This window comes from Hippoglossus stenolepis, chromosome 21 (genome assembly GCF_022539355.2).
Source record: "Hippoglossus stenolepis isolate QCI-W04-F060 chromosome 21, HSTE1.2, whole genome shotgun sequence".
Taxonomy (NCBI): domain Eukaryota; kingdom Metazoa; phylum Chordata; class Actinopteri; order Pleuronectiformes; family Pleuronectidae; genus Hippoglossus; species Hippoglossus stenolepis.
The window spans coordinates 10,775,544-10,788,091 of record NC_061503.1 but is presented as its reverse complement, the minus strand read 5'-3'; the positions used below and the strand labels follow the sequence as shown (position 1 = coordinate 10,788,091).

The 12,548-nt window shown below is 43.3% G+C and overlaps 1 protein-coding gene and 1 non-coding gene across 4 annotated transcripts; both read right to left on the bottom strand.

The window, feature by feature from the left end:
• Positions 1–149: 149 nt before the first annotated feature.
• On the bottom strand, positions 150–12,181 carry polr3e (polymerase (RNA) III (DNA directed) polypeptide E). Of its 3 annotated transcripts, none has more exons than XM_035145010.2 (21): positions 12,032–12,181; positions 11,113–11,219; positions 10,165–10,215; positions 9,957–10,034; positions 9,737–9,852; positions 8,941–9,023; positions 8,515–8,622; positions 8,150–8,199; positions 7,932–8,051; positions 7,269–7,354; positions 7,008–7,052; positions 6,809–6,900; positions 6,381–6,501; positions 6,130–6,211; positions 5,960–6,019; positions 4,854–5,011; positions 4,682–4,743; positions 4,128–4,579; positions 2,069–2,146; positions 1,601–1,723; positions 150–1,519 (listed from the first exon to the last, which is right to left on the bottom strand). In XM_035145010.2, exons 2-21 carry the CDS (start codon positions 11,149–11,151, stop codon positions 1,463–1,465), a joined length of 2,061 nt encoding a protein of 686 aa, XP_035000901.1. In that variant the 5' UTR covers positions 11,152–11,219; positions 12,032–12,181; the 3' UTR covers positions 150–1,462. The 3 variants fall into 3 exon arrangements, with proteins under 3 accessions (XP_035000901.1, XP_035000902.1, XP_035000903.1); XM_035145011.2 differs by having other exon boundaries at positions 12,019–12,173; XM_035145012.2 differs by lacking the exon at positions 12,032–12,181 and adding an exon at positions 11,815–11,954.
• A 176-nt stretch (positions 12,182–12,357) lies between these two features.
• trnal-aag lies at positions 12,358–12,439 on the bottom strand. Its single transcript has one exon. It is a non-coding gene; the product is annotated as a tRNA-Leu (tRNA).
• Between the last annotated feature and the right edge of the window lie 109 nt (positions 12,440–12,548).

Genomic DNA, 12,548 nt, shown 5'->3' with positions numbered 1-12,548 from the left:
TGTGTGACCTTTAACCACCAAAACCAAATCAGTTCATCCTTGGCATTCTTGAGATATTGTGTTCACCAGAGAGGGACTGGCGGTTGTCACTGGCGTGGAAGCTGATTTTTTTTTAGTGTATAAATGCTATAATTACGACAAAACAACACTTGCAACTTGACATGTTTATTGAGCAAAGTAACAAACCAATGCAGAGAAAATAATACAACTGTCGTTTGCTGAAGTAGGAAATCCTAACCGTAGCCTGACATGAACACTTGAGAATCAGATTTACTGTTTAATGTCTCCAGTCAGACTAAAAACATTCTGGTTCCTCTAATTCGTCACGTGAACAAGTGGGAGTTTGTCCTGATCACTTTGAGGTAGAGGCACTTCAGATGGAGGCTCGAGATAGCAGCGCATGTCAATATACCAGCGTTTCCATAGCAACAACTCTTCCACCGCCCAAACAAAGCTCCAAAGACATCCATTCTTTTTTTTTAGCACGTACCAAAATTAAATCCCAAACAGATTTATGAAAAAACTTTCGTCCAAATTGCATCTTTATTGGCTCTCATCAAAATCAGTCTCTTGATTGCCTCTCACAAAGAAAACGCATCTTTACATTCAACCGAGAAAAAAAACCCCTCAACATCAAGCATTTTATCCACTTCTTCTCAAATTTAAGATTTGACTAAATAATATACAAACGTGGGAAGAGCTACATCTGCTGCAGCAGTTTCCAGGTTCGTAAGTGCCCAAAAAGAATGAAGTGATTTCAGTTTAATAATACGAGAAGAAGGATTTCAGGGACTTTTTGCACCCTTTTTTTTCCCCAGTCCCTTTTGTTGACTCTCGGCAACGTTTCCCTAATTTTTTGCTTTTCACACAATTTAATTACATCACATCATCCACGCTTAAAGCTCACTTCTGACACGTGTGTATTGAGGGAGACAAAGATCCATCAAAAAGGAGTGAATTTAATGGATAAAAAATATGTCAGATTCAATGTTTTCTACCTAGAAGGCCTTAAATAATGTTTGCTTTGTTGACAATTTTTTCCATGGTGACGTTTAATCAAAGTAAAATGAAAATATATTGAGCTGTGGTTTGTTTTCATGGTTAACACCCCCATGATCTGGTAAAAGTTTATAAATCTACAGATAAACCGTATACGCATCTGTCTGTTTCTTCATCTTTGTATATTTAGAAGTTGCCCCCAGTTTCTCCAGCTGTCTGTGTGGTTATGGGAGGAGCTTCAGTTCACCATCAGAGTGCTCAGGCTAACGTTTCAGATGAAACGAGAAAAGCTTTGAGTTCTGAGCAGAGCCGACAGCTGAAATCTTTTTCCTCCAGTCAGCCGCCCGGCTTCAGAGCTGGGCAAGCTGTGATTGGCTCTCGTCCCTTTGACTGCCCTCCCACTGGACACCCGGGAGAGGATTTCATTGGTTGTCGGTGAACCGCAGGGGGCAGGATGTCAGTGTCAAGACTGAATCGTTCCCTTGAGGTACCACATCCCTGCGTGGCTGATGCAGCACTCCTGGAACCAGAGGATGAGTTACAGGTGAAAAAAGTATCCATTAAAAAGGGGGCGAGCATTAACTCTCATCACTGATCTCACCTTGAGCACCCGGTCGACGTCCGTCTTAGGTACGTCTTCAAAGTCCTGTGCCAGTCGCGCTTGTATCATGTTCCTCCTGATGCGGTAATTCTTCGTGAACAGTTCGTACAGCAGCCGGCGGTGCTACAGAAAAAAACAGAATCAATAAAAAAATAGGTTTGGTATTTTGGCAAATTAGCTGATTCATTTGCAGTCTAGAAGATCTGCTTTCCATGCGTTTACTTGTGCAAATGTTGCCAGCTGAACTATTTCCCTACTGAAATTTTAAACTGAAAAAGAAACTCAAGGTGAAAATCCCCACACTCTGAGGTGGAAAATTTCCTCAGGCAATGTTGCGATACAACCAGCCCATTGGGGGGGGTTGCTGCTAACCTGCTGCATGTGCTTTCTGAAATTCAAGTGAAAATCAGCAATCATTGAAAGACGAGAAGGATGTTAGGATAAGGGGGATGTTAGGAGGGAGTTTACCTTGTCGAAGTCTTCACCAGTTTCCCACAAACCAAACACCTTCTGTTCATCGGCTGCTGCTGTGGTCTGAGCAGGAAACTACAGTTAGAAGAAAAGAGCAAAGTGACAAAAGCTGTTACCCAGGACGTTCAAATCTCTAAAGCTGCTTTCAAAACGTGCTCTGAACTCCGGCTAATCTCCTGAAATTATCCGGCGGAGCCGTATGGGACAACATCAATGCCAGTGTGGATGTGCTTTCCCCAGCCGAATTTATATGCAACTTCCTGCCTCTTGCTACAACCCTCGTCTGAAAGCTCCGGAGATTTCTGTTGTTGTTGTGAACATGTGTGACCGGAGAATCTCCTGCTGCCTTCTTCATACGTGAAAGGGAAACTCTAGAGAAACTCAGGACCTAATTGTGCAGACATGTTCCGGAGGTCATTTCTGAAAATGGCTTAAACCTGCTCAGACACAAGCTTAGTCTTGCTCCATCCTCTGTCATCATGCACATGGAAATAAAGCATTCATAGCATTCATGTTCACTAAAACTCTGATTTAGGCATGCAAGTAACTAAGTACTCAATTGACATTAAAGTTGTCTTTGACTTTTTAAACAAAAAGGTACAAATTGGTAAACATCTTTAACATTTCCCTCAGACGTGTAATTAGACTATATGATTTGTCGTCAACAAGAGCAGGTCGACCACCAGACGACTCAACACTAAGCGCATTAAACCAGGATTTACCCTCCAGACATGACCCAGCGACTCAAAACTGATCTTTAAACCGTCATACATCCAGACAATATTGTTCACCGTGACATAGAAGAGAAGTTATCTGACTCCAGATCTGCCTGCGTTTGCAAGCAGCGTCGCAGATTAACCCCCTCCTTCAGCAGTAATGAGCTTTGCTTGGAGGCCAATAATCTGTTGCATAATAAAGATGGCACCCGGCCATTCCCTGCCCTACGGCGGCTGAAATCCTCTCATGTCAAGGATATAGATGGGATAAGAGCTTAGCCAGGACAGGGCTGGGCTGGTCCTGGCAGGAGACCTGGCTGCTAAAGGAAACATGTTGATGGGGCACAGACCAACCTGCTCTCTGCCCTATGAGCAAACACCAAGCCAAGAAAACACAAGTAGACTAATAACGGACCACAACTAACTAAATAAAGCCTACAAACAGCCACCTTAGTGCAAACCCAGAGGGAACAGCCGGTATCAGGTGGCTGCGGGGACTTCAGTGCAACTTGAGAACCACTTTGCTTCAGTGCACCTTTACAAGCAGCAAAGCGATCCTGAGAAAATCGACCGTTAAAGTCGTTATTTCTAGGGAGAAAACTGATAGCTGCTTTCAAGCTAATGGGGAGGGAAAAAAACGTTACTCTGCACACGTTAGAACCCGACAAGCAGGTAAAACAGGTGACCATTTCATTCTGCTCCCTCCCGGGTCTTTGATCTGAGCTTGTCTGAACAAAATTAAACCGAACCATGCACGTTTGAGAAGTTCCAGCTCAACAGGACATGATGAGACATCGTCATTCACTCTTTCAGCATCACAGTCTGCTCAGTAACATTCTGTTGCTCCACTTTTCAGTGCACTGCTTCATGTACAAACAGCGGATGTGGTCACTGCACTGACTTCCTGTTGTTCTGTGTTCTTGTGTATTGTGCTTTCCTGGGTTTGTAAATCTTAATCTGTCATTCATGAAAATAACCCATTTGGCTTTCACTACCACATTTTAAAAAAGTTGTTCAGTTTGGCTTTGGATTTTCCGTCGGAACCCATCCAAGCTCAAGAGAAAACTAACAGAGCCCGATCCGACTGCATAACAAGCTCTACGTTTTCCTCCATTACAGGAACAAACAGAGAAAAAAAAATCAAGTAGATAGCCCATCCAACATGATTAAACCTGACCAGAACCAGAATATCATTTCAAACTTGTTGTCTGAACCTGACCCACACACACACACAGAGACTGAGACAGAAAGGAAAACAGGAGCACCCGGTGTGATTTTGAGTTTAACATCCAAAAAGCTTGTGAATCCTTCACTTTTTTTCCCCCTGCCTGGATACTCACAGGCACCATTATCTGTTTGCAGCGGCAGAGCAGCATGGCGTCCTGCAGCACGTGGTCCGAGACGGATTGGAAGACACTCCATCCCGCTGGCATGGAGGCCAGGTGGAGGTTAAACAGCCTCTTTAGCTCGTTCAGCGTCAGTACAAAATGCTTCCTGAAAGTCTTTGTCACAAAGTCCTGCAGCTCTGGGGACGGCGTGTTGCCGTTAGTGTGATCGAAGTTGGGGGAGGTGGTGCTGGGGTAACCATTTACAGAACCGTTGGGGATGGAAGAGGAGGGCGGGGAGGTGGTGTCCATCGGCTCGTCGTCCTTGTCGCTGACAGGTTCCTGTTTGATGTGGACGGAGCTTCCTGCCCGTTTGGTGTCCAGGTCCTTCTGGAGGGACGAAATGTTTTCATGCGCTCGCTCCTGTGCCATCTTCAGCCGCTCCTCCCCAGTGACATTAACAGGCTCTGGAAACACACATCAGCTCATGTTAAATTAATCTCTTCTGAATATTTTAAGTGCTATCCAATGTAATAAGTTGACTGTTACAAATACAAGTGGGTACCCACCTGGTTGAGGAGCATTCTTTGGCATAAAGTCTTCTTTAGAGAAGTTAAAGACCTTTTCCAATCTTGAAAAAAAAAAGAAGAAAAGAGATTGGTACGAATTAGTCTCGATAAAGAATCAATTACCCTCCAAGAGAAATGTTTTACTAGCCTGCTGCCTCTGAGTGTAGCCTACTTGCTCTGGATGCCAAGCCACAGCATGTGTTGCCTGTGGGCCACATCTGGGTGTTTCTTAATGAACTCGCCGTCAGTAGGCAGCAGGAACTCCCAGCCCCGGTTGATCCGAGGTATTGCCACATGCTCCAGGAACTCTTTCACATCCTCCGGAGGAAGCTGACACCGACGGAAAGGAGGAAGGATGTGTTAGTTCTGTTTACCTGAGTGAACTGAAACATTTGCTGCCTCAGGGAGACAGATGCAAACTGGAGCCAGTGTTCCAAGAGGATTCCAGCTCTGCATCTAAGCAACTGTGAAAGACGGTGGTGTTACTGAGCATCTCAGCTGAAGTTTGTTTTCGTTAATGTCAAACTCTCACCAAGAATTTTATGTTGACAGTTCTGTAAACAAGATGGCTGCCGACTTTATTCTGTACCTTCACACATAAAACCTCTTCTGCAAATTCTGCATGATATGTGCATAACACCCTATGAGACTAAAACCTGCTGCACAATACAGGATTTTAAAATCTTAACAAATTTTTAACAAGGGAGGCCAGACATCCCAAAAGATGTAACTGTTTTTTAATCTTATAATCATGAGAACACACACACACACACGCACGATCCAGTTACAGGACCACACACTCAACTAAAGAATTTCAAGTAGCAATTCCAGAGACTTGGGTACTCACAGAAACTTGCGTGATTAAATGTGACTTCAGAATAAAAACAAACATGCAGGCAGACTGCTGGTGGTTTTTGTTTGTCTAATGTTTTGCACACTCAGCATGAAACATTAAACAAGCACTTGTATTGCTGCCACAATTCTCTTTCTACTGTCAACCTGGTACAGGAGACAGAAGTATTATTTATGAAGTAGGCAGCCTTGTTTCGGTTCTAAACACAAGTACGCAACTTCCAGTTGGCGGCGCTTCCCGGTCAGCTCGCTCTCATATGATATTGCAACTGCTAACTCACCCAAGACCAAGACCTGATACAATTTTAATCCTTCTGGTCAAAATAACCCTGAGATGTTGTGATGCTTCTTGGTTAAGAAGATTCTCTCTATCTTTATTTATTGCCACTCGGGTAAATTTGCTATTTTGTTCATGCTGCTTCTTACTTTGATGGTGGATGCAATTTCCTTCCTCATCACAGAGCGCTCCAGAGTGAACCTCCACATCTACAACGAAAGGAACAGACTCAAATCAAAAACTGACAACACAAAACAATCTACCTGGTCTTACACTGTCACTGGATTAATTTTGAGAAGTTCAGTTGTTGACAGCTCACCACAAAGTCTCTGCCCCGACAGAGCACCTCAGCAGGGACGCCACTGTGAGGACTGCACGTGTTTTTAGGATACAGAACATCACTGAGGAAAAAAAGCAGGGTAGTTAGGTGTAATTTTAAATTGTCATTTTGAAATCTAAATTTAATCTGTGCATCAGTCTGCAGAAGAAAAATTGGATACACTCTTCTTCATATCTAATTTCCCCGTAGACGAGGGTGGATTCTGTTTCACTGAAGCTGCTTGGTCTCACCTCTTGACAACCCAGTTCCCCTGAACCAGCAGCGCCACCTGTTGGATGCAGCGCAACACCGCGGTTGAGTCTGTGCCAGAGGCGAGGAGGCCCATGAGGTTAGCAAACGGCATCATCTTGACTGGAGATGAGAGAAGATGTCAGAGGAAAGGAAACAAACCTTTAAATTAAATTGTGTACATCTGATGCAGTGTGTGTGGATCAATATAGTGAGTCAAAGAACTCTGCTTTTGGTAACTCTGTAGCTGAGGAAGATAATTGGATGTTTTAAACTGTTTCACACCTAATCTGGGACAAACCTAAACAACTCAGTGACCAATGAACAGTTTTGTTACTGATCTGCTGTTCAAATAACCAATCACAAGGCAAATGTCCCATTTCTTTGCTGCCCCCAAAACCTTTTCCCTTTTATGACTAGTTTAACTTACCATTCTTCATCAAGGTCTTGACTTGCTCTCCCAGCGGCAGAGTACGCAGCTGAGCCATGGAGAGCACATTACTGGGACCAACAGGCTTCACACTAACGCACAGAAAAAAGAGAAGGAGACGTCAGTGATGATTCATTTCTGGACCAGTCAAGCAGATATAAATCTATTCTCTTTCTTCAGAAGACCGAGGAATACTTACATTTTTTCCTCAGCGAGAGGGGGCATCAGCATGGCCAGGTACTCCCTGAGGAAAGAGGAGATGTTAGTCAGGGAGACGTGAGCAGAACTAGAACAACTGAACATGGACATTCGCTCCAAACCACACAAGTAACATTATCAATCAGAACAAACAAGCAGTGTGGTGGTGAAAATACATCTGTTGTGTTACCAACATAAAATGAATATGGTACAGACTATAAATAATTCTCCTGGTCACAGAAATTAAATCCATTATACTCACTTGGGAGTTTTGACCAGTTCCGAGTTCTCAGAGGCGTCCACTGACTGACAGAAGAGGTACTGCCTTTCATGCTCTGACCGACTATCCTGAATTCAAATAACAAGACAGAGACAAAAGTGATGAGAAAGGAGATTCATGATCAGATCTCCTGACAACAACAAAAAGCAGATTTCAGACATGCACATGATCGCGAAATTCTGTTTGCCTTTCTCATATGAAAGAAAGTAGCAGGAGGTTGTTTGGGTCAGACGTACTCACAACAGGAAAATGTGTGAACATTAAGGTGAGGGGTGGTGACTGAGTAGAACACGCAGGAGGCATCAAATGCTGATAAATTCGGCTCCAGAAAGCAAGGTTTTTGTTTACAGGACATCGACAAGTTGTCTGTCCATGTTTTCTATGTGAGATATTTGTTTTCCTCCAGTTTTGTCGTGTGTTAGAAGCGTCATCGACACACCCACCAGCTGTACATTGTCCAGACATGTTCCTGCTGTATTCTGAAATGGGCTCCCAGACATTGTCCGTACATTTTACTCGGGGTTTGACAAGAAAAGTAAAAAAAAAAAGTCCAGAGCAACTGACTTGGAAATTTGCGTTCTCACATACATCAGCTGAGAGTAAAACTGAGAACTGTGGTACCCTAACAGTAAGTGCACCCCCTACCTTGACACCATGGTAGTGCAGGTGAACCCAGGGCTCCTCCGCCTGCTTCTTCTGAAGGAACTCGTAGGAGTGGATCCTCCTCTGCCGAGCCTGCTCTGACTCAGGGCGAGCAAACCTCACCTGGAAGGGAACACGTGCATGAAAACTTTATTTATGGCCATTCATGGGCAAATGAAGTGTGAGTGATTGTGTGTTTACGTGTGTGAAAAAGTTCTCACTGTGACGGCCTTGACATCTTCCTCAGCTTCATCCTGTGAGGAGTCTCCACCTGCAGACAGAAGACAGAAAACAGTCGTCATGACCGATTTTAATCCGGTAACGCAAGGTTCTAAGATAATTTTCGCTGCTGACAAAAGGCTTTAAACTCTAAAAATCAAGTAAAATATATATTTTTTAAATAGATCAACGAGCCAAAACACAAATTGTGAGCTGTACTGTCGTGTATTTTGATTTACTTATATTAGGACAAGAGAGTTCATTAATCACAGTTTTAAAGACACAAAATACAATCTTGAATATTATTAGAAGCAACAATCTACACTCGTCTCACATATTTATTAGATTTTGGAGAGAAGATACACACCTTCATTGGCTGCCTCCCTCTCCCTGGTTTTGTTATCAGCCTTGTCCAGGTAAGAGAAGCTGGGTCTCATCTGGAGGATTCCTGTCAGAGGTGTGATGTGAAGCTCACCTATTGACATAAACAATAAAATAAGTCACAAACCACATCCTGGTATTGCTCAGTAATTATTTGATTCATTTCGTTCTCATGTTAATACGTCAGGAAGTCGGTCATGTTGACACATTTTGTTATCTTGAACCTAAACACACAACAGACACGTGTAGAGTAACTCAGCACGTAAGGATAAGAAAGGTAACAGTGATAACGTTTCACATGGACTCTCTGAACATATGAGTGACCTTTGTGTATTTGCAAGACGCAGCACTGAAGTCAGACCAAGCAAAACACAAGCACAGCGCTACAGAAACACTGGTTATTAGATCCGACCTTTGCGAAACACGGCAGCAGCGTATCGGGAGGTGTTGGTGGTGGCTTGAATGGAGGAGAAGGTCTGTTTGTCCATCATCTTCCTGGAGAGGAAAATTAAACCGATTCATTATTCAGCTTCACTTCTCAAGAAAAGTAAATCAAAACTTCACTTAGATGAAATTCTGCCAGTGTGAAGCTGTTTCAGGGAAAAGTTTGACGTTTTGGAAATTTCACTTTGAGATTCTCTAGTTGAGAATGGGGGGGGAGAGAGAGAGAGAGAGAGTTCATCATCAAACTGTAATGGCCTGTTTGAATTAAAAATATTTAGTCAAAATGTGCATCAGACCATGATCCAGCAGGGGGCGCTCACTATTAGCTTGAACAAATTGCATGCCCTCTTGACTAAAGAGTAAAAGCAAGCGAGTAATGTTGCATTGTCAAATTTGTTCAAACTTGATTTTCAGAGAAAGTGACAGCCCTAATCTACAGCCAGAAGATGGTTAGCTTAGCTTAGCATAAAGACTGGAAATAAAAAGAAGCAGCTAGCCTGGCTCAGTCCAACAAACAATAATTTTGCCTCCGACGATGACGAGGTTGTTGGTCTCAGCCAAGAATTAATTTCCCATTTCCGGTCTTAATTCTAAGCTAAACAGCTGCTTCATATTTAACAGACAGACATTAGCCAGTTAATGTTTTCATCCAACTCTCTGCCACAAAGTGAACAACTGTAGATTTCAAACTATTCCTGAACACGGGCAGCGAACAAACAGGCAGTAACACACAGAGCTAACTAGAGGTTTAACAATAGACCTACACTGAATACGTGTTGGTTTCATCGAAGGTTGTTCCATCCACGTTCAGAGCTATTTGTTCTCCCTTGCTGCGACAGTAGTTTGGACTCATTGCGTTGATGGCCATTTCCAACTCCACCTGTACAGTGATTAGTGCAACAAAACACATGTTACAGTCACTTTCAGATGAATAAAGATTCTCTACACTGATGAGGTGTAAAGTAAGAAAAGAGCCTCTCGTACCCTTTGCTGCTTGGGTTTGATCTTAGCCATCAGGTGGTTGACATCGTCATAGGTCATGGTGGATGGTCGGACAGGGTACTGTGTCAGAGGAACAATGAAGGTGATTAGTAAGTCGTGACATCATTTATCAACCACAGTGTAGATTAGAGGAGTCAAGATTAAGGGAGTCGCACTCGAAAGCATTAATGGCAACAAAGAAAAGACTTACCTGGAAAAGATACAGCTTGTCTGCGAGGCTTTTGGCGAGGTACACATCAATCTAAGAGAAACAGAAAGGTTGATCAAAGCTATTCTGGCTTCACAAACTGATGTGAGGAACTAGCAGATGCTACCAGCAAGGAGCCTTTATGACAAAGCCACTTTTAATTTTGGAACTTTTTTAGCTGTACTGTCATATTTCTGATGTTTCTTCTGCTGTGGTCAAAGCTCTCTTCCAAAAGAGAATTTTGATCTCATTAAACTTGATTAAATAAAGCTTATGAATAGATGTCAAAATTAAAATCTGTGTTTTATCTATCTTATACATTAATTTACTCAGTTTGCAGCATAATGCAACCCTACATTAAAATGATCGCAGCGTAGTATGTACATTTTAAATTAGGGATTACGAGAACACAAGTATGATGGTGAATCCAACAATAGCGCAAGTCGAGCTTCGGAGGACAAAGTAAGATCAGTGCATCTCTACCCTAACACCCTGCAGCACTGACACACAAAAATAAAGAAATGATATTGTGTATTTTTGTTAATTATCAACAAATTGCCCACCAACACACTGAATGATCCAATCTGGGCATTCAAGCCTCATGATATCATCCATGGTGAAGTTTAACTTTCTTAAAATGCTGTAGTTAATTGCAAATGTTACTTATACAGGATTTAGTAGAGTATTTGCTAGGAACTATTTTTAGATGTGGAATAATACATATTTTCGTGAGTGTTTCTGCTCCACTGTGCTTTTGCTCACATTGATGAAAATCCAGTGAAATATTGTGCAGTTTTAAATAGTTTTTGGACAATGACGGAGGAATACAGCACAGGGGAATAAGCTTCGTCACACTTCAGATACAAGGCCTGCAGTTATTAGCAGGACAAACTCAATGTGGATTAGAACGCGACATCAGCTTTATCCTTTAACATCAGCCTGCGGACGTACCTCTTCTATAATGGGGTCATCATCATCCGTGCTCGCCATATTGAAGTGAGCAGAGCGAGGAGGAGATGAAACAGGAGGGGAGCGGCAGCAGATCTACAACATCCAACCTGGAAATAGACAAATTGTTTAATAAGATGATTTATTCTGCGCGCACACACACACACACACACACACACAGTGGATGGTAACAAAGGAAACAGGTGAAAAGCAGCTGGACCAGTAACAAGAACAATGTGATTCCACCCAGGCAAAGTTACATCAGATTTCCTCAGATTTATCAGGGAGTTTCAGGATGTCAGTCTCCAGGAGATCTTGCAGTAAAACGGTTATTTCAAATAAACCCTTTCCAGAGAGTAAATCACTACAGGGATCTGACAGAAAGACCAGAGTCATGCAGCCTGTCAGGAGGTGCCACCACTGACAGCCAGGTACAACTCACATGATGCAACACAATGTAAACCACATTGAACAACTACTCCTCTTATAAACACTTGCTAATACACGTTTTAAAAGCTCAAACAGCAACATCAGACTCCATTAAAGTTATTAAACGCTGATATTCCTAAAGAGAAGCAGCTGATCCTGGCTAACTTGGCTTCATTAGCATGCTAGCATCTAAAACCCTCCAGCCACTTGTCCAGGGCCTGGCGCTACACTGCGGGTTGAATTCACATTTCTGTACATAAGATTAAAGACACCCACGTGTGTGTCTGTGTAAAAGAAAGCAGGACAAACAGCGACCACACTTCCGGTAAACAAACGTGCAGCGAACGAAGCAAGCTAACAGGCTACAAACTAGGCTAGCTAACTTTAACCGTGCATTAGCATAGGGCTAGCTGGTGGAAATAACACACAGCCAGTCAGTCGCTGGGTCTGGCTCAACCGACGCGTTCTCATACGCCCCACCTGAAAGCCCCACCTGCTCGCTTCACCGTGGAGGTGCCGCTATCTCATCCGTGTGAGGGCCCGGAGCTGGGGGAGGTCTAGCTCGGGCGGAGGAGGCGAGCTGGTGGTGTCGGTGCCATGATTGACTGAGCTCCACACGCAGACACGTGGGGAGGAGCCCGGGCCCATGATGCACAGCGACTCCACAGTGCGGTTGTCTCTGCTGCTCTTTGTTTGTGTTCACAGGTGTAAGGTTGTGTTAAAAATGACACAGTGTGGGGGGGGGTTGTGTGTGTGGATGTGTACGGAGAGGAGGTAAAGTACAATCTAAACCATGACGGAGGCAAAAGACGTCACGTATGGCAGCGGTGGGATTCGAACCCACGCCCCCGAAGAGACTGGAGCCTTAATCCAGCGCCTTAGACCGCTCGGCCACGCTACCTGTTTTGCGCAAGAAGCCAACTTTAAATAAATAGCGAATATTGTATGTATTGTTGTTTTGAACATGATTTTATAGTTATATTGTGTCTCTTTTTGGTTATTTTTCTCCT

Excerpts from the sequence above, each read along its gene's own strand:
- polr3e (XM_035145010.2), bottom strand. The coding sequence starts at position 11,151 with ATGGCGAGCACGGATGATGATGACCCCATTATAGAAGAG. Across the intron at positions 10,216-11,112 it reads ATGACCCCATTATAGAAGAG|ATTGATGTGTACCTCGCCAA; the intron begins GTACGTCCGCAG and ends TGTTTCTCTTAG. Across the intron at positions 4,744-4,853 it reads TGGCTTGGCATCCAGAGCAA|ATTGGAAAAGGTCTTTAACT; the intron begins GTAGGCTACACT and ends TTTTTTTTCAAG.